The sequence below is a fragment of the Rhinolophus ferrumequinum genome, chromosome 9, assembly GCF_004115265.2.
Source record: "Rhinolophus ferrumequinum isolate MPI-CBG mRhiFer1 chromosome 9, mRhiFer1_v1.p, whole genome shotgun sequence".
Taxonomy (NCBI): Eukaryota; Metazoa; Chordata; class Mammalia; order Chiroptera; family Rhinolophidae; genus Rhinolophus; species Rhinolophus ferrumequinum.
Window position 1 is genome coordinate 22,356,502 of NC_046292.1, and position 20,926 is coordinate 22,377,427.

General features: G+C 38.3%; 3 protein-coding genes across 6 annotated transcripts in view; 1 reads left to right on the forward strand and 2 right to left on the reverse strand.

Moving 5' to 3' along the window:
* The window catches only part of ZBTB8OS (zinc finger and BTB domain containing 8 opposite strand), a 28,380-nt gene extending 27,842 nt beyond the window's left edge, over window positions 1–538 (reverse strand). The window contains exon 1 of the mRNA XM_033114437.1: window positions 263–538. The gene's annotated coding sequence lies outside the window, so the exon portion shown is untranslated. The remainder of the gene's footprint in view (window positions 1–262) is intronic.
* RBBP4 (RB binding protein 4, chromatin remodeling factor) lies at window positions 1–18,487 on the forward strand. Its single transcript, XM_033114433.1, has 12 exons — window positions 1–160; window positions 738–885; window positions 4,332–4,477; window positions 11,450–11,623; window positions 11,960–12,075; window positions 12,193–12,353; window positions 12,456–12,582; window positions 12,715–12,792; window positions 13,902–13,978; window positions 14,083–14,140; window positions 14,227–14,337; window positions 17,515–18,487. Exons 1-12 carry the CDS (start codon window positions 145–147, stop codon window positions 17,578–17,580), a joined length of 1,278 nt encoding a protein of 425 aa, XP_032970324.1. The 5' UTR covers window positions 1–144; the 3' UTR covers window positions 17,581–18,487.
* SYNC (syncoilin, intermediate filament protein) overlaps window positions 17,857–20,926 on the reverse strand; it is a 13,903-nt gene continuing 10,833 nt past the window's right edge. For 2 of the 4 annotated variants that reach the window (XM_033114421.1, XM_033114425.1), the window contains exon 4: window positions 17,857–20,885. In XM_033114421.1, the coding sequence (XP_032970312.1) occupies window positions 20,744–20,885 (142 nt within the window). In that variant the 3' untranslated portion in view covers window positions 17,857–20,743. The remainder of the gene's footprint in view (window positions 20,886–20,926) is intronic. The other 2 variants (XM_033114423.1, XM_033114424.1) reach the window with 2 other exon arrangements.

The following is a 20,926-nucleotide window of genomic DNA, read 5'->3' on the forward strand; positions in this document are numbered from 1 at the left end:
GTGTTGGCGCGAAGGTGCGCGAGTCGCCCTCACGCAGGGACAGCAGGAAACAATAGAGGCCGCGCGCGCAGAGCGAGCGCCCGTAGCCTCCCCTCCCCTCCCGCAACGCTCGACCCCGGGATCCCCCTGGCTTGCCTGCCCGCCATGGCCGACAAGGAAGGTGAGGCTACCTCAGGAAAGCGGGTGGTACCGGGCTTGCGCCGCGGCTTCGACATGGCCTAACAGTGAGGGCAGGCCCCACTCTGCTGAGTGCCATCCCCACCATCGAAGGCGTGAGACGAAATCGCCCCGCGGGGCGGGATAACGGCCCACCAGCTTCTCTGGAGCGGAGGCCCGGTGCAGCGGCGTGAAGCTGGCGGTGGGGGCCCTGGCGGGTGTTTGGTCCCTCCTCACGTTCACTGTCGGTTTGTCCGTCTCTCTCCCAGTCCGCCCTGCACCGCTCTCTATCCCCGAGGGTCGCTGCTCGGGCCTCCTCGCCTTTTGGGTAGACTTGAGGCGTAGGGGTCCGTGCCCCCGAGGCTCTGCGCCGTCGCGCGAACGGCTAACGGAGTGTCTGGCCGACCTGACTTGAGATTAGTTCCGACCCGCAAAGATGTAGAGCGTGTTGGTGCCTCCTCCTAGGGGTAATTTAGACAGATGAGCTCCATATCAGGACTCGGCAGCCGTGCCGTTAGCTTTGGAAGTGTTTACTCGGTTCCCATTATGTTCGCTAACTTCATTTGTTTTTAATTTTTTAGCAGCCTTTGATGACGCAGTAGAAGAACGTGTGATCAACGAAGAGTATAAAATATGGAAAAAGAACACCCCTTTTCTTTACGATTTGGTGATGACCCATGCTCTGGAGTGGCCCAGCTTAACTGCGCAGTGGCTTCCAGATGTAACCAGGTGATAATGAATCTCCTGAACGTTATTTTGGTGTATCCTCGGTGTAGATGTCTCACTTTGATTTTTCCCTATTTTCCTTTCTACATTCATCCGAAGAGGGCACGTGATCAAAACCTATTGGTGACATTTTTTCTAGGTCAAAAAGTAGGCAATGTAAAATTACTTTGTAATTTTCCTGATAAGAGAGAACATGCTGTTTTCTTTTTCTGTTACTGAATTGAATAGCCGTATTATAACCGTAGTGGACCGAATAGTAATATAAAAACTTGTCAGTTTTCAGAAAGTATTATGATGAGTACAGTTCTATCAATCTCACAGTCACTGGTTGTAGCTGGTTAATACAAAGATGAATATGACATGGTACCTGTCTTTAAAGAGCACAGTCTAGTTGAAGGCAAGTATAAACTAATAATTGTAGTAATATGTGCTCAGAGTAGTTTTAGCGAGATACCTAGGATGCTTCGAACTAACAGCTGAAGGTGGGATGGTTTTCATATGAGGGAATTAGGCATGGTGAGAGATAAATGACATATTTCTTAAGCATGGCTAGCTTACCTCTAATAGAGGAGATAAAATATTTAGTATACTAGGAGCCACATCCTAGGACATGCAAATTTAGGTAAGACACCTTCCCCGCCTTGACTGCATGTGTATAAGTTACAACAGTAAAAAATTTAAGCGTGACAAAAGTTAAATGATCAGGAAGTGGGCGGGGGTGGGGGGGAATTAAATGATCAGAGGAAGGAAAAATTACCTCAACTTGGGATATCAGGAAAGGCTTCCATATGGAAGTGACAATGCAAAGATGAAGATGAATTTAGATATTAATATAAAGTTTTAGCAAAACCAGTGTGCCCGTTGGAATAATGGATTTCCTATTATAAAACTTTTGCTATTCAGAAAAACATTTAAAAGTTATATTTTATATGTAGTAAATAATAAATTCCTTCAAACTCGGGTCTTTAGAAGTCAAGATACTTGCAAAATGTGGTTACTAGAAATTTAGAATTGGATACTTGATCATGACCGGGAGTTACCATAGTCAACTGATCATCAGAATTACTTGAGTTCAGGATAAGGAGTCATTTCTGTCAGGAGTTCTCAATGGTAATTCAAACCATTTAGGAACTTGTGGCAGAGTGCTTGATGAGAAATAGTTTGTGTTTCCAGATTTACAGTCATGTCCTGAATTATATTGGACCAGTGGTTCCTGAATAATGACTACCCCATACCTATGAAATTATTCTGGAACCCATATGTTTAAAACGCTTCCCATGTAATGTAGTGATTATCTGGGTTTGGAAAGCAGTGAATTGGACTAAATTCCCCAAGGCTAAAGTTTGTGCTATCGTTTTAGTAACTTTCTGCTTCAGCAGATCTAGGTAAATAAATCTTTCTGTAATGTTTGACATTGATCCAAATACCTGACTTTTTCCTTTCTCCTTTTTTTTTTTTTTTTTTGGTATTCTCATAATAATGTTAATTTTTTTTTAGGATGAGGATTGCTGGTAAGCATCCCTAATGCCAAGTGTTTAATTATTTGTGTATGTGTTTCCTTTGTGTTTATTCGTATCCTTTTTTTAAAAAATGTAGTTTTACAAACCTCTTCTACCTTCCCTCACTTCCTCTGGTTCTTTAACTTTCTAAACGCAGGAATTCCCAGTTTTATGTTGACAACCCTCTTTTCTTTCCTCTACTTTTTCTATTTAAGATATACCGTGTTTCCCCGAAAATAAGAACCAGGTCTTATATTAATTTTTGCTCCAAAAGATGCATTAGGGTGTATTTTCAGGGGATGTCTTATATTTTCATGTACAACAATCTACATTTATTCAAATACAGTCATGTCATCTTCTGGAACATCGTCACAACCTACTAAATGCATCTCTCTGGCTGACAATCTTAACTGGGGCTTATTTTCGGGGTAGGTCTTATTTTGGGGGGAATCCGGTAGGTGCCTATCACCTCTATGCAGAGGAATTCCTCTTATCTCTTAGAGCCAACTTCTATTCTAGGCTCTTCCTGAATTTTCAGCTGCCTACTGGTGTCCTCTGGAGTATCTTAATTGGCTTCCCAAACATGACATGTTCCAAACTGAATATATTCTTTGCATGTAGGTCCCACCCCAACTTTCTTTAGAGTCTGATTTTAATCAGCTTTGTAGCCTTTTCTCCCACTGTGTTTTCCCATATCCAAAGTCAGATTTGGACTTCAGTCCTACTTATGTTACTTAGTAGTTGTGTGATCTTAGGCCAGTTGCTTAATTTTCCTAAAGCTCAAGTATCTGCATCTGTAGTTGGAATAATGCTTTATAGTGTTTACATGATAAAAGGTATGTGAAGGACCCAACATGGTGCCTGGCTCTTTGTAGACCTTCCCCTTTGCTCAGTTCCCTTTCCTTGGAATACCTGCTGTCTTCCCAAGCCCATGTCCCACTCTCCCAGGTTTCATTTCTCGTTTTCAGACCTGCTCAGTTATCCATAAACACATTCTTCATTCCAGAAGTAATTTTTTAATCTAAACTCCAGTATTCTTGTGTGCCTTTCATGTAGTGTATATTGACTTGTATTATTTTAATCATCTGTGTACATGACTGCCTAATTCCCCTGATGTTTTGAGAACAGGAATCACGTTTAATTGGTACTTCCGATTTGAAGCAATGTGTCCATTGATTAGGCACTCAGTAAATATTTGAATAATTAGTTTACTGTTCCTTTTTCTTTTAATGAAGTTAACATAATGAAGTACCCTGAAGTATTAGTGTACCCAATAATTTTCTTTCCATCCAACCCATTGTAAAGGATGAATTGTTAATTCACGATAGACTTTTTCCCCAAAGTAATTCCGTGTTTCCTTGAAAATAAGACCTAGCCGGACAGTCAGCTCTATTGCGTCTTTTGGAGCAAAAATTAATATAAGACCCAGTCTTATTTTACTATATTTCACTATTATCTTATTTTACTATAAGACCCGGTCTTATATAATTAATATAATACCGGGCCTTATGTTAATTTTTGCACCAAAAGACGCATTAGAGCTAATTGTCTGCCTAGGTCTTATTTTCAGGAAAACACGGTTGTATATTTTTGTCCAAGTTAAGAAATACAGCAGGTCCTCTAATGATGAGATGCCATAGGAACTTAACTCTTGTTTATATCAGCCCATGGTAAAATTGGTTTTGTTATACATTGTTTTGCTTAAAGTCACAGAACTTATCAATGACATTAAGTGAGGATTTACTGTACTTACAAGATTAAGTGCTGTGTAGTCGTCCTTATACTAGGCTTTATGAAAATTACATTAAAAGTAGAAAATGGGTCTCTTAGTGACTTTCTCCTCTCAAAATCTGATTGTAATGATGCCTTTTGCGTAGATGTATATCACTGACTTTGTCGTCTCTTAGTGTTATTAGTTGAATAGTGACTATATACATACTGCTGTTACAGACCAGAAGGGAAAGATTTCAGCATCCATCGACTTGTCCTGGGGACACACACATCAGATGAACAAAACCACCTTGTGATAGCCAGTGTGCAGCTCCCTAACGATGACGCTCAGTTTGATGCTTCACACTACGACAGTGAGAAAGGAGGTAGGAATCTGAAAGGTGAAAGAAGGAATGTGTGTGGTAGATTTTTCATATCTTTGAATCATAAAAAGAATGTACAGTTTGGTAGAGTAGCCTCAAGATAGAAACGGGATTTTCAGCTTTGGAAAGCCTGTGTTTGTAATGTGGATACTAGATGTCAGAAGACAACAAATATTTGATTCTGTATGTTTTCTATAAACCTTCTTCTATTAAATTTGTTGAGGGGGTGGATTTCTAGAATTGAAAGCAGAACTCCATCATAAATTATTGCTGTGCATGCATGTGTTCTCAACATGGGAGATACTGCCACCAAGGGGGTGAAAATTGGTTTTTGGAAGAAGGTGTGTGTGAAAACAGTCTAATTCTTTGAATGTATAAAGCACAGATACGCATAGCATATGTAAATAGATATACAGGATATCTGTGATACTAAAATTTCATCGTGGGTATCAGGAAAATGTCTTACAGAATGTCTTAACAAAATGTTCCTTAGATGGGGGATAATGAAAAAAAGATTGAGAAACTGGCTTAAATTACTTTTTCCAGGTTTGAAGTGGTAGAAATGACTTAACCATAGTACTAGCTATGTATATAAAAATTAAATGAGCCGTTTAATTATATTCTATTTTTAGGAAATAATCTAAGACTTTAACTATGCATGAAATACTCTTTCCCTTTCAGAAGAGGAAGAAATGAGTGAGTTTCCGTTATTGTTGTCCTTGGACTCAAATTATTACCGAGGGGTTGAAGATTGGCTCTCATTATTAAGATTTGTGCTCTAAAAAATGGATATTTAGTGTTCACCTTAGATTTCTCCTGATGAGCGGTATCTATTTTTTTTATCTAAGTTATTTTGGGCTTCAGTTATTTCCCAGGATTGTAATGTGCAGTTGATCTTTTGATTATTCCATATTTAGCTTAGGGTGATGCAGAATGCAATATAAGTTCTTAGGATAAAGTTCAGCAAACATTTTGTCTTACTGACCCAAGTGTGTAGCTATAGGTTATAATTGCTGGAAAGTTATTTTCTGGGTAGGCATCAGTGATGGAGGTGGGGGAACACTGAACTTAGACTTGGGCTTTAGACCTGGGTGTGCCATTCACTAGCTGTGTGGTTTTAGGTAACTCATTTAGCATCTCTGAACCTGTTTCTTTTCTATTAGATGAAGATAAATTGTCTTTATATAGGATCTTGGGTTACTTAGGCACAAAGAGTATTCTCTGGTGATGTAATAAATTATTTTTAAATATCAAAGCAAATTAAAATGTGGAACCTCCCCTCCCATAAATTTATCTCTTGTAGATCACTGTTAGTTTGATACATAGTTTTCTGAATGATTTATCTCCCTTTTTGGATTACTCATTCAAAAAATGTGTTCAGTACTTATTGTATACCAGGCATCTCTCTTGGTATGGGGGATACAGCATAGAATATACTTTTCCGGCTTGGGGTATTGTGGACAAAATTCTGTGTGAATGGATAGAAACATTTCCTTTTGATGGCTGTGTACTATGCCACACCTAACCATCCTTTATTTATGGGAATTGGAGTGGTTTCCAATCTTCTGGTTTCAAACAGTTCTTGTACACACAACTTGCATAGTTTTGTTGTAGAATAATTTTCTAAGTGGAATGCTGATCATAGGGCAAGAACATTTTCAAGTATAATTGATACTGCTAAATTGCTCTCCAAAAAAGATTCACAATCCCACCAAGAACCGATGTATTTACGTGTTTCTCCATGCCCTCACCAACATTGAACTTAATGTTCTACAGTCTTTTACATTGTTTTTAAGTTATTAATGATATTGAACTTATTTTAAAATATTTGTGTTTGTCTATCGCTCTTGAGCTGCCTATTTATATATTTTGCTCATTTTTTCTTTTGGGTTATCTATGTATAAGGTAGGTTATCCCCAGTAAATAAGTTGCAGATAGTTTTTCCAAGTTTATTTTATAATCTTAAGTCTTAGTTGTAAGCTGTATGTTTTTAACTGTCCAACTTTTCGTCTGATGGCCTTCAGATTTTGAAAGGTCTTCATCATTCCAAGATTTTTCCAAAATGGTTAGCTGTTGTTTTTTTGGTATTTTATGTTTTGACCATTAAAACTAATCTTTCTGGTATTTGTTTGGGTGTTAGGTATGGAATAGGAATCCAAGCCTTTTTCCTAAATGGTAGCAGTTTTTTTTTATACCTTTACTGACCAATCCATTTTCTCCACTGATTTTTGAAATGACGTCTTTTAATGTATATATATTCAAATCTTTTTCTGGTAACTGAGTATTTTGAGTGGCATCAAACCAATTCACTTTTATGTTCCAATGATACCTTTGTCCCTCTTACTAACGTTTAATAATAAAAGAACAAGTAAAAATACCAGTAATATGTATGATGTATTTGTATAACTATAAATCACTCTGTTTAATCCTCACAAGGAAACTGATACTTGTAGATGTTTTGTAACTTGCCCTAAGGTTACACAGCAGCTCCCATTGCTTCCTCTTCTGTTTTACTTTCCCCCACCCCATATCTTCTTCAGATCACTAGATAGGCTTAGTGCTTAAAAGTTGGGGGTACTCTCTCCATGTGGTCTCCATGGTGGAAGTAGATATAGTCTAATGTCTCTTGAAGTTTCTTGGGTGGTTGTTAGGTAAATAGCTTTATAGTCTCTCCTTCCTCTCAGATGAAATGTCCTGGACTCTCAGATTGAACTGTTGTAATTGATTATCATCTACTTGACCCTGTTTGATTTAATTGATGGCAGGTAGCTTCAAAAGATCCTTGAACTTTCAAACTGAAAGAGCTAAAAACTGACGTAGGCCTGTTTTGACATGAGAAAGAATTTGTTTGTTTATATTAGATTCAGCCTGGCTATAGTCACATTTGAAGCCCTGAAAATAGATTAGGTATAAAATTTTACCTCTGACTGTTACCAACATCTTCAAATATCAACAAGTTTAATTTTAGCAACGTATTTGGGGAATTGGCTTTGTGTTTTTTAAGAAGGTATCTTTAGTCTTTGGTCTTAATTATATGTAAGAAACTATTATTAAATCATGATGAAATAATTAAATATTTGACTCAGGATGTTAGAACTTCTTAGTTTCAAAATGTTTATGGGCTCAAAAAGTGTCTTGGTGTGGTAGAAATCAGAAGACCAGTTACCTAGTTTGTGGGGGGAGTATTGGTTGGGAAGGACACGATAGTGCCTTCTGACACTATCTGCGAGAAGAGCTGGAATGTTCTGTCATGGGTGGTGGTTCTCCTAGTATATGCATATGTAAAAATTCATCAAGCTAGAGTCTTACTATATTATGTTATACCTCAATTTTTAAATAGTGTTTTATAGAGAGAGGAGGAAACAAAACCAAAACATTGTTAAAACTTGGTAGTCATTCAGTTTATTGTACAGTCATGCACCACGTAATGACAGATCACATATATGATGGTGGTCCCATAAGATTATAATGGAACTGAATCTCCTGTAAGTCATGGAAGTAAATGTGGTTCTGGAGGAATTCTTTTTCTCTCTGATAAGAGCAGTATCTGTGGGGTTGGCAATAGATTCCCTCTCACAGCACCTCAATTTTAGTACACAGATTCCATCCCAGTCAGCCACTGACCTGTTTCACCACAGAGGAGCCTGTCCCCCCAGTGCGACATAGTCAGAGGGCTCTCCAGCCCTCGCAGATCTAGCTGGATGGTCTCCAGAGTATATTGCTGTACATTCTTATCCTGTACAAGGAGACAGGTCCACAGGATCTACCTTAACAAGTATGCAGGGCCACTGCCACTTCAGTAAAAGCTTCCTGTGGAAGTGTGGAGCCAGCTTGTCCCTGTACTTTGAAAATATTTTCAGGTTGTAATGATGTAAAGCATAGACAAGTTTTTTTCTTTCCAACGACTCAATGCCAGAGAGAGCCCTTTGTGCCAGATAGGGTCATTGAAACAAAAGCAAATTTCCAAAGGCAAAATATTGAATCCTGGGCCGGCCCGGTGGCTCAGGCGGTTAGAGCTCCATGCTCCTAACTCCAAAGGCTGCCGGTTCGATTCCCACAGGGGCCAGTGGGCTCCCAACCACAAGATTGCCGGTTCAACTCCTCGAGTCCTGCAAGGGATCGTGGGCTCCGCCCCCTGCAACTAAGATCGAACACAGCACCTTGAGCTGAGCTGCCGCTGAGCTTCCCAGATGGCTCAGTTGGTTGGAGCACGTCCTCTCAACCACAAGGTTGCCAGTTCGATTCCTCGACTCCCACAAGGGATGGTGGGCTGCTCCCCGCCCCCTGCAACTAGCAACAGCAACTGGACCTGGAGCTGAGCTGTGCCCTCCACAACTAAGACTGAAAGGACAACAGCTTGAAGCTGAACGGCACCCTCCACAACTAAGATTGAAAGGACAACTTGACTTGGAAGAAAAAAAAAAAAAGTCCTGGAAATACACACTGTTCCCCCAATAAAGTCCTGTTCCCCTTCCCTAATAAAATCTTAAAAATATTAAAAAATACATATATTGAATCCTCAGTTCTACACCCTCTCCAAGTTAAACTTTTTTTTAGGAGGATGCAGCTCACAGTGGCCCATGGGGGGATCGAACTGACAACCTTGATGTTACTAGCACCGCACACTAACCAGCTGAGCTAACCAGCCACCCCATTAAAACTTCATTAATGAAAACCAAAGTTCCTTAATCTGACCACTGTTCCAGCATGCAATAGCCAAAACCTCGTTGCCATGACAACCTCATTTTCCTTTGTCTCTTCATCTTGAGTTCTTATTCCTACTAATCCTCAGGCCAGCTTTCACTCTCTCTTGACAGTCACTGTTAATGGTGATCTGTGCTTTACCCAGCGAGTTCTCCTTGTTATTTCCAATCAATCCAGCCCACATTCCTGTCCATGGAAGAGCACTGACAGCTTTGATGTCCCATTTCTGACCCTGTTGTTGGAAGGAAGCAGGGAGAGGGAGGGCTTGTGGGACAGTGTTTATAAGTTACAGCAGTGGACAGTAACATCCTAGGCCTTCACATTCACTCCCCACTCACTGCCTCACCAGAGCAACTTCCAGTCCTGCAAGCGCAGTCATGGTAAGGGCCCTATACAGGTGTGCCATTTTTAATCTTTTATGCTGTATTTTTACTATACCTTTTCCATGTTTGGATACACAAATACCCTTGTGTTCGGGTTTCCTACAGTATCCAGTCCAGTAACATGTTGTACAGGTTTGTAGCCTAGGAGAACAGTAGGCTATACCTCCTAGGTTTGTGTAAGTGCTCTCTTACAATGTTTGTACAACAATGAAATCGCCTAAAGATATGTTTCTCAAAATGTATCCTAGTCATTAAGCAATGCATGACTACGTTGATACCTCAGTCTTTCATACTTCACTTTTGTCGTTTGACATATCAGCGTAGGGGGTTTCTCATTTTTTAATAGATAAATCCTTGTCTTCTTAAAACTTCAGTTGTGAATCTTCTATGCTGATTTATTTCTGTACTTTACAGTTAGGGAGGTCCTCTGTTTAGTATGTAGCCAAAATTGAAATATCCCACATTATGTGATGATTTCTTCTTGTTCTTTGGGCTCCGTGCCAGCGATTGCTCTTCCCTTGTTGTTGGTATCCCTTTTATGGTGGCAGTTACGCTTTTTTGTCCGTCACCAATAGCTGTTTGCTCATCTCCGTGTCTGGACTGAGTTCCTTGAGCTCATGTATCACATCGTCTTCTTTTTTCACATTGTAGATGATGCTCCATGGTATAAAGTTCTTAGGGGGAAAAATTGTTTAATGGGGGTTTTTGTCTCTTAGAGTCAATTTTGAACTTTCATTTTCAGATTTTTAGCCTCTTGAAAGTTATTTTGAAGTTGAAAGTTACCTAATCTACCAGCTATATTACCCATCTATGTCCTTGCTTTTTAAAGATTTTTGTCCTTCAAAATAGAACACTTGTGTAACAGTGCTATTAATAGCATTTTCATTTACTCTCACAACTTTATGGATAAGGTATTTGGGGCTCAGAAATTGAAGGCCTTCCCCAAATCGCCAAGCTAGTAAGTGACAGAATCATTTAGGCCAAGGTCTGACTCTTAGGTACCTTATCATGCTGTCTTGTATAATTCTTTGACTAATCATTAACTACCTTTGTTTACATACTGTTTGCCAAGACTTACATAATCACAAATTATACTGTATTATACATTTTATAATGGTACTTGGGAGAACTCTCTAAGGGTATACAGTAGTCAAATATAAATAAAAAATGTTTTTGTCTAGTCCTTGCCTACCTGGTTTATTTCAACCAGGGACTAGGGTTAGCAAGTATAAGTGGGGGTTAGGAAAGTGGAACTAGCTGTTGTGGCTCTGTTTTTCCTCACTGGACTAAGAGAAACAGTGTAGGGAGAGGAAGTGGTGTGATAGTACTTCAGAAGGGTTATCCCAAACTAGAGTGTCAAATAAATAGTGTAAGAGGGACGCTTCAGTACCTAGCACACTGAATACCTAATATTAATTACCATAGAGACTTAGGTCTTATTTATTTAGCACACTTTTTTGGTACTTTAAATAGGGTTTGAAAATTGCTTATTGAGAACCTATTTTTGAAGTGGAGTTGGTAGTGTTCCTTACTTTTAGATAGTAATATGATACTTCTTATTTGGTATGTAACTACCTACAGTCATTGGAGGAATAGCTGAAAGAGTACTAGGCTAAGAATCAGAAAAATAGGGATTCAGTGTAGGTTCTGAGCTCCTGTGTTCCCGTGTGAAATTTTTGGAGATAACTATCTTCCCTGCTATGTAGGGTTATGGTAATCAAATAAAATCAGAGATGTGAAAGCATTTTATGGTGCTAACAAATGTCTAGATTACGTCTAGTATTATGCCAGTTTGTTGATAGAAAGGCTTGCCTGTGTAATACTTTGAATGACATACATAGAGTAGCTCTTGCTTTGTCTTCATTTGCAGTTAATTTCTTATTTACAGAATTTGGAGGTTTTGGCTCTGTTAGTGGAAAAATTGAAATAGAAATCAAGATCAACCATGAAGGAGAAGTAAACAGGGCACGTTACATGCCTCAGAACCCTTGTATCATTGCAACAAAGACTCCATCAAGTGACGTTCTTGTTTTTGACTATACGAAACATCCTTCTAAACCAGGTACCTGCCCTCTTTGATTCGAATAATGAGTTGCTATGGGAATACATTGCTCCACTCAACCTGAATTTAGTTGCTTGTTATTCTTTGTATAATTTAACATCTTCTGATTTATATTGATATGTAGGGATAGTCTTCATTCTGTAGGTGATAAAATGCTTCGTTACATAGAACAGAATGATGGTGCAACTTAAGCATTATATATTTGGTCATAATGTGTCTGTATTGATTATAAATATTAAGAGCTTTAGACCTCTTGATCAAAATTCCATTATGCTTAGTAGACCCAAAGAGGCAGTAGACTGGATGGATAGTCTTGATGTGTCTCTTACTTTGCAGATCCTTCTGGAGAGTGCAATCCAGACTTGCGTCTCCGTGGACATCAGAAAGAAGGCTATGGGCTCTCTTGGAACCCAAATCTCAGTGGGCACTTACTTAGTGCTTCAGATGACCACGTGTGTATCTTTCCCATTTTGGAGGAAATCTGGGCTAGTTATCAGTTGGTTACTTTTCTGGGGTGTGTGGGGAAGTGAGGCTCTTCCTTTTCCGTAATAGTTAATTTTACATTTAAGACCATCTGCCTCTGGGACATCAGTGCTGTTCCAAAGGAAGGGAAAGTTGTGGACGCGAAGACCATCTTTACAGGGCATACAGCAGTAGTAGAAGATGTGTCCTGGCATCTGCTCCATGAGTCTCTGTTTGGGTCCGTTGCTGATGATCAGAAACTCATGATGTGAGTAGAATCCATTTTTAAAGTTTTCTTCATAAATTATCTAAGTTTTATATTTAGTTGCCCATTGTGAGTTTTTTTCCTTTTTCTCCTTTTTCACTAAAGCTGGGATACTCGTTCAAATAATACTTGCAAACCAAGCCACTCAGTTGATGCTCACACTGCTGAAGTGAACTGCCTTTCTTTCAATCCTTATAGTGAGTTCATTCTTGCTACAGGATCAGCTGATAAGGTCAGTTTGATTTATTTTAAAAGAAAATATAGGGTGAATTTCTCTGGCTTCTTTTGAATGCACAGAGATCTTTTAGTTACTGGTTTTCTTGTCATAAAAATATTGGTTGCTCTTTTTCCTTTCTGTACACAGACTGTTGCCTTGTGGGATCTGAGAAATCTGAAACTTAAGTTGCATTCCTTTGAATCACATAAGGATGAAATATTCCAGGTAAGAGAAACTGATGCTGATAATTTTTTTTTAAAGAAGGTAGGCCTTGATGTGTGAGTGGGCATGCTTGTGCTTTATCCCATTGCGATGATAGAAATGTTGTCTGCCTGTGCCAACCTCTATAGGTATTGGGATTGTTTTTCCTCTGTTGTTGCTATACTTTCTCAAACTGGCCATTGGTCACCTACATTGCTGAGGTATTAAGAAAACTAGCGTCTGATTATTTTATCAGCCTTTTTCCTGACACTTGTCTCTTCCCATATTCCCATTCCTTCATTCTTTATAACTTGCCGTGTCTATTGATTTTGCAGTTCAATCCTAAAGCACTGGCTCCATATTTTCTGCCTCATCAGCTTTAGCTCCTTTTTTAACATGCAAAGCCCTCTGGTTCAGTTCAAGAAATTGTGTATTCAAAGCTTATTGCAGGGGCACTGGAAAATAAGGTTTGCTCTCAGAGAGCTTAAAATTTTATAGTGAGGAAAGCCCCATTTAGTAGTGTCACCATAATAGATTGTTTTGTGAAATGTTAAGAACCTAGGGGTGGTTAAAATTTTGGTGTATGAGTGGCATCTGAGTTGGGCTCTAGGTGAGCCATACTCTTGTGCACTTAGTCTCTCAACCTTATTTTATATTCTTCAGCCTGCTCCAAGGAACATTTTGTCTCCACCCTATCTTTTTGTCCTTGCTTGTAAGGGTGGTGTTGCCTGGAGGGTATCCAAATTCCAAATTCTTTCCTAAATACTAATGCTCTCTTATCTGTACCATGAAGCTAGGACTTGTGTGTGTGTGTGTGTGTGTGTGTGTGTGTGTGTGTGTGTGTCTGTACTGTAGTTCTTAGGTCAGAATTTGATGACATTTGGCTAGAGGCCAGAACTAGATAATAAATAAAGTGAGAACTTCAAAAAATATATGGTGAAATAGAACAAAAGCTGATATCCTAGGTCTAATAATGGATTGTTTTCATACAAAAAACAAAAAACAAAACTTACCTGTCAGTTTTAACTTTAATGTCTAGGATACTTTGATTTCTTCCCTTTTATTTACAAAATTTTAAATTCTTAAATATAATTTTACCCTCAATTTTCTGTTTCCTTCATTCTTCTGTGTAGGTTCAGTGGTCACCTCACAATGAGACTATTTTGGCTTCCAGTGGTACCGATCGCAGGCTGAATGTCTGGGATTTAAGGTAAGTCTTGTATTAGTTTTTGTGGAGTTATGTTTGTTTGTTTATACTTTCTAAAATTACTCAGGAAAAATTTATTTTAACTTTTAAAAATCTTTTTATGGTAGTAAAATTGGAGAAGAACAATCCCCAGAAGATGCAGAAGATGGGCCACCAGAGTTGTTGGTATGTTACAAACATTGAGCAGTTGAAATCCTCTATAATTTAAAATCCTCTGGTTTTTTATGTCTTTATTTTCTTCCGTCCTTCAGTTTATTCATGGTGGTCACACTGCCAAGATATCTGATTTCTCCTGGAATCCCAATGAACCTTGGGTGATCTGTTCTGTATCAGAAGACAATATCATGCAAGTGTGGCAAATGGTAAGTAATTTAGTCATTTGGAGGAGGTTAAATGTTGTAATCGTGCAGTATCACTTCATACTTTTATACTTCATGAATACAGCTGTCATCTCTGCTCAGTTTACTCCTTATGTGACTTTAGTACTTGTCTGTACATTATCGTTTTCACCTGCCTGCTCTTTACCTTTATCTGGTTATCCCACTGGTATCTCAAACTCAACTAAACAAAACTGAATTTTTCTTCTCTCTTCCTTCTCCCTATTCCTCTTTGCTTCTGATTTTGTGGCATTTCCCTAGCACACCAGACTTGAAAATTCAAGAGTTCTCCATTGCTGTTCATCTCTAGCTCTAGTTCACTTACCAGATTTTATATGGTCCATCTCTGCAATGTTTCTTCGGTCTACACTCACCTTACAAACATACATACCCAACTTTCCTGTTTCTGTTCCACACAGTTTTTTGATCAGATTCTCATTACCACTTGCTGGACTATTGCAGTAGCCTCCTAATTATTGACTTGCCTCCTGTTTGTCCCTGTTTGCTAGCATTTGAGTCAAGATAACTGTAATGTCTAATATATGTAAGAAATAGTTGTGTTCTGGAGATGGGTGGTGGTGGTGGTTGCACATAAGGTGAATAGACTTATTGCCACTGAACTATATTTAAAATGGGTTAAAATGGTACATTTTATGTTCTGTGTATTTTACCACAATTTAAAAAAAAAAGTTACTGCATAACTTTTGAATAATGGTAGCCTGATAAATGAAAAGAATTCAAAAGAAACTTTTGGTGTCTCAGGGTAGATCTAGAGCCAGAAATAAAATCCAAGGGAAACTTTCTGGCTCAACATGAGTAAAAACGTATTTGTGGCCTATGAGATTAACAAATTATATACGATATCCATACTTTGGAATAGTATGTATCAAAAAGAAGTATGCTTAGTTTTATACGATAGTTATTACTTATTGATAAATAGGGAAAAAGCAGATTGCAGAATAGGATGGTGGAATACTTCATATTAAAATTGTGTGTATCTAGTTTTTTATGTTTGATTATATGTAAGTATGTATTTAGAAGTCTGTTTGCCAAAATATGGTTGGTACATTTAGGGAGCTATTGATTTCTTCTTTGTACCCTTCACAGATATATTGTCACATATATAAACAGAAAATCCAACTAACCTTTTTCCTTATTATACACCCCAGAAAATTAATATAAAAAGTAATAGTTCTAACAGGAAGGTAAAATGGGCTGCCTTGAATAACCTCTCAATTAAAGGTATTTTAGTAGTTGCCGTGGGAGTGTTGTACGAGATTGAACTACATACATCATCTTTAAGGCCATCACCTCCAGGCCAGGTTTTACTTTAGTCAGTTTTTTGTTTTGTTTTTTAGAATTGTGGTATAAAAAGTATTAAATATTTGGTCTTTGTTCAGGTTCCTGTCACAGAGTTCCTAAAATCCTTAGAATTTCCTGCATGGTAGGAGTCTTGCTATTTTTTTTCAATTACAGTTGACATAAAATACTGTATTAGTTTCAGGTGTACAACATAATGATTAGACATTTATATAACTTACAAAATGACCATCCTGATAAGTCTAGTACACATCTGACACCATATAGTTATTACAAGAAGTCTCTTGTTATTTATAAGGATTCCCTTTTGGCCGCACCTGAGTTTAGACTAACGATGTGACTTAAGGGACCCCTGGATACAGGCTCAGAATGGAGCTGGTCTCCAGAAAGACCAAACATTTGATTAGAGAGTTGGAACTTTTGGTTCCACTTACCTGCAGATAGCAAGGATTGAGCTCTATAAAAGACTTGGGAAAGTGCTATAAAAATCTCTTGATTTAATGAGCTTCTGGGTTGGTAAATACATTGATGCCACCCAGAGAGGACATGGAAGCTCTGTGCTACCTCCCCATCTTTCCCTAAGCATCTCTTCCATTTGGCTGTTCCTGATTTGTAGCCTTTATATTAAACCAGTTATAGTAAATAAAGCATTTGCCTGGATTCGGTGAGTCATTTCAGCAAATTATCAAACCTGAGTAGGTAGAGGGATTGTGGGAACCCCCAAATTTAGAACCAACAAGTTGGACAGAAGTCCCGGTAGCGGGCTCTCAGGGCTCATCACTGGCCCCTGAAGTAAGGACAGTGTGGTGAGACTGAGCCCTTAGTCACATTCCTTAGACCTGTGGAATCTGATGCTACGTCTATGTAGTGTCAGGATTGAATTGAGTTGTTGGACACCCAGTTGGTGTCAGAGAATTGGTGTCAGGGAAAAAGACACTACACATTTCATTGTCAGAAAATATCACACAATTGTGTACATTTCCTTGCTGTCAGATCACAAGTTCTTTGAAGACAAGACTCCCATTCTCTGTAGTGCTTAGCCTCGTGATTTGTGTATAGTAGATGGTAAGAATAGTAAATTTTACCCAAATGGAAGTGATTTTGGTAGTTAACATCAAGAAATACAATTAGAGTTTATTTTATGCAAGAGCAATTTTCTTTTTAAAATATTTCTAAATTGAGATTTGGAACATATGGTTTTGGTAGAGGGTGGGGTTTATCTTTTTTTATGCAAAATTCAGTGATTTTTAGTACATTCAACAGTAAATTAATGCCCAAAAAAAAACCGCATCCCATACACATTAGCCATCACTCCCCATTTTCCTCCAGTCTACCCAATACTAGGCAACCACCAATCTACTTTCTCTGTGAATTTGCCTATTCTGGACATTTAATATAAATAAAATCGTAATGATAGTTGAGTGGCTTCATTTTTCTTTCCAAATAATATTTCATTGTATGGATACATATTTTATCTACTTACCAGTCGATGGACATTTGTGTTGTTTTACTTTTTGACTCTTATGAATAATGTCTGGCTAAAGGACTCAAGAAGGTTGATTATCAAGACAAACAGTAACCATACTTCAGTTTTGTGGGAATGTCCTAACCTAGGGGTGTTGGCCTGTGGGCCAGCTGTCTGTGTTTATTAGGACAGCCATTTCCATTCGTTTGCAGATTGTCTATGGCTGCTTTCATCCAACAATTGCAGAGTTAAATAGTTGCAACAGAGACTGTATGGCTCATAATCTGTCTCCCTGGCCTAATCTATTTTTGAAACCTTACTGCCAGAACTGCCTTCATTACTAAATAACCTTTTCTCTTTTTCTTGTTTTTGGGCAGGCAGAGAACATTTATAATGATGAAGACCCTGAAGGAAGCGTGGATCCAGAAGGACAGGGGTCTTAGATATGTCTGCACTTCTTGTGATTTTAGACTCCCCTTTTTTTTTTCCTCTCAGCCTTGAGATTGATTTAACACTGGTTTTGAGACACAAACTTTGTTCAGCTATCCCTCTGTAATAGGTACCATCAACAATGTTATTAGCCCAAACCGAGGGTGTTTTCTAATTATTAACTAGGGGACTTGATTCAGTAAAGCCACCGACTTATATTGAAATTTTCTTCAGGAATTTTCTAGTAACAGAGATCTAAAGTAGCCACCGAAGGGGGAATATTGTGTGTGGTTATTTTATTTTTCTTCTTATGCTATATCCCTAAGTTTTTCAAACTCTTGAAGTAAAGACTAGAAGGAAGGAAGGAATAGAGCCAACTGAGGTAGGTGTCTGAGCCATGATGTATAAGTACTGCAAATGTCATTCAGGAAATAGGGGAGATTCAAGTCATAAATTCCTATTGTAAAATCTTCACACCTGACTTTACAGGATGCACATTTTCCTATGTAGACCAGTCTCCTCTCAGTTTCTTAAGTCAAAACTAAGTGTTCCTCTTTCCCATATATTTTTGCTTGTTAGTGTATTTCTTGAGCTGTTTTCATATTATTTCTTTCCTTTCTGTGAAATGGTTTTTTAAAAGAACTTGGGGACCACCAAGTTGTAAAGATGTATGTTTTTACCTGACAGTTATACCACAGGTAGACTGTCCAGTTAAGTTGAGCAGAGTGAATTGATAGCTTGTATTTGTTTTTAAAATTAAATTAATCCTGGATAAGAGTTGCCTTTTTTTTTTTAGGAGTTAGTCCTTGACCACTAGTTTGATACCATCTCTATTTTGGGTGACCTGTTTCACCAGGCCTATTACTCTCCATGACTAACTGTGTAAGTGCTTATAATGGAATAAATTGCTTTTCTACATAACCCCATGCTGATGGGTTTTATTTAGTATATAATATTGATCAACAACCAGTCTGGCTTATACAAGAATTCTTCGGATAACAGTTATTTTCTGTAGTCTCTGACTATCAAGAGCAGAATTAAATATAATACACCCAGAGCTATAGAAAAGAGCTTTACTCTTTCCCAGGGAAAATAAAAGACGTAACACACGTAATCAGAGGTGCTCAGATTAGTCTTTGATAAAATAGCATCTTTTTTAAGTCTGTCCCTAGAGAACTACATGGACTTGCAAGAATGTCAAAGGCAGTGTGGCAGAGAGATTTTTAAGGCAAAATTTAAATTTGGAAAAGGTATTTGAACCTTTTCTCAAAGAGGTTGAATCTCTCCAGAATATTTTTTGCTGGGGCCTATACTTAGAAGTTAGAAATAATAGGCTCTTGAAAGCCTGTATCATCACCAAGTGCCATAACCAGAAAAAATGCCTGGTTCTTTGCCAATCACTCAGTTTAACTGAGTGGATCACACTGACCCAAAGTCATTTTCATAAGGTATGATCTTTAGGGAAAGCAATATCCTTAACCTTTAGGTTGAAATATGGATGGGTTCCTTTTAGAGTATAATGAAAATTATCTTGATAATTTGCTGCAAAAGTAATTGCAGTTTAAAAGGTTAAAATTGCAAAAACCACAATTTTGCACCAACCTAATAAAAGCACAGATTTAAAGAAAAGTAAACTTTGTAAGAGGATTCACTTAAAGTCCAATACTCATTGCACAAAATAATTCAAATTGTACACCCATATAAATGAAAAATTGGCTGCCTTTTTGACCCCACCTGTACTCCAACAAAAATGTTTTTGGTTTCGGTCAACACAAGGCAAGATACATTCTTCACATCACTTCAAGGTGTGTCCATACATTCATCCTTTACTCTGCCTGTGAGGTTGCCTCTGGAGGACAGGAGGCTCATTTTCTGTTCCTTCGTGCATTGAAATCAGGACTGGCAGCCTATGAAATACAACCCCACTAAGAGCTGACTGATGGTGTTCTGCCTCCAGCCAGCCCTAAAATCTTTTTAAACAGGTCAGCCAGTATTTGTAACTTTCCCAGGGTGAATTGCTTGCCAAGTCCCTGGCACTCCCTTCTCTGGAAAAAAAGTATGTCCAAAGGGTACTTGATGATCCTTGGCTAAGAAGTTTTTTTGGTTGTTTCTGGGTTACAGATTCGGCCATATGTTTCTAAACAGCCCCTGTAAGGTTGAGAGAAAAAAGAGTAAGTTTATACTTTCTTCAACTTGGAATAATACAGCATAATGTTTATAACAGTGAACTTCCAAAGTACAGTGCAGGCTGTGTCAGGGAGGGATTGCTAGACTGAATTCCGCATGATCAGGGATGACTTTCCCCTAGCAAGTATTTGGGTGCCTCCTATTTGCAAATCAGTGGTAAGTGATGTGATGGTGATGGGAGGGGCTAGCTAAAATTTTCTCCATCCAGGTTAAGTTTACACAGGTACTACAGTGCCTGAAATTCTGTAGTTGGGTTTCTTTTAATCATTGCCTTTACCTATTGTACTTTTAATCTGATCCATGCAGAGGTGTTTAGCAGATCATTTTCCTCAATTACAAGGTTCTAGTAATCTCCCAATCAGCGTAATCAGTTATGCCTGGATAAAACACAGTCAAGTTCTAGTGAGTTAGAAAAAGCGTCAGTTATAATAGTTATTTGTGAATTTGTGTACAACGTGTAAGATTAGGAAATTCAGAATAAAATTTATGGGCATCTGGCTAGTATACAACTTGACAGAGAACTCTAGTTTTAGTTTATCCAAGAGAATCTAGAACTTGAAGAATACAAAACATACTGGTATATAAAGAAATTAATGGATAGGTGTGTTGCTTGTTTCACATATTAAGCAGTAATCCTGTCCCTCAGCCTATAAATAACACCCACCAGCTTTTTATTATTATTACTGTTACAGATTAATTTAGCCTTCTTTGCCTCTTTAGGTCATAGTCTCAATTAGGTAGCATAACTGCCATCTCTGCTATTCTAAGGAAACTGATTAGCAGATAGGGTAAAGTAGGGGGAGGAGGGTAAGAATGCACAAAGCCTAGATGCTTTATTCTGTTACAGAATTCCTGGGTGTAATTAGGGCATGTTTTGATTCCTACCAGAAACTGAAACATTCCAAATGAACCCTGAATATTTGAACCAGGCATTTTGGAGGTATGTGTTATCCCTAAACGACTTGTCATTAGACACACACTTAAATTCTTTTAAGGAATTAGTATTGTTAAGAAAGCAGCGATGCAAACACCACTCTTGCACCCACAAGGATCACCTTGGGACTGTGTCTCGATTCCACCTGCCTGAGAAGTGGGAGCATTAGCTTGTTCCGGGTTTTTGAGTTGCATAGCCCTTTAAAAAAAGAGAGCCATTTTCCATCTGTTCATGAATGA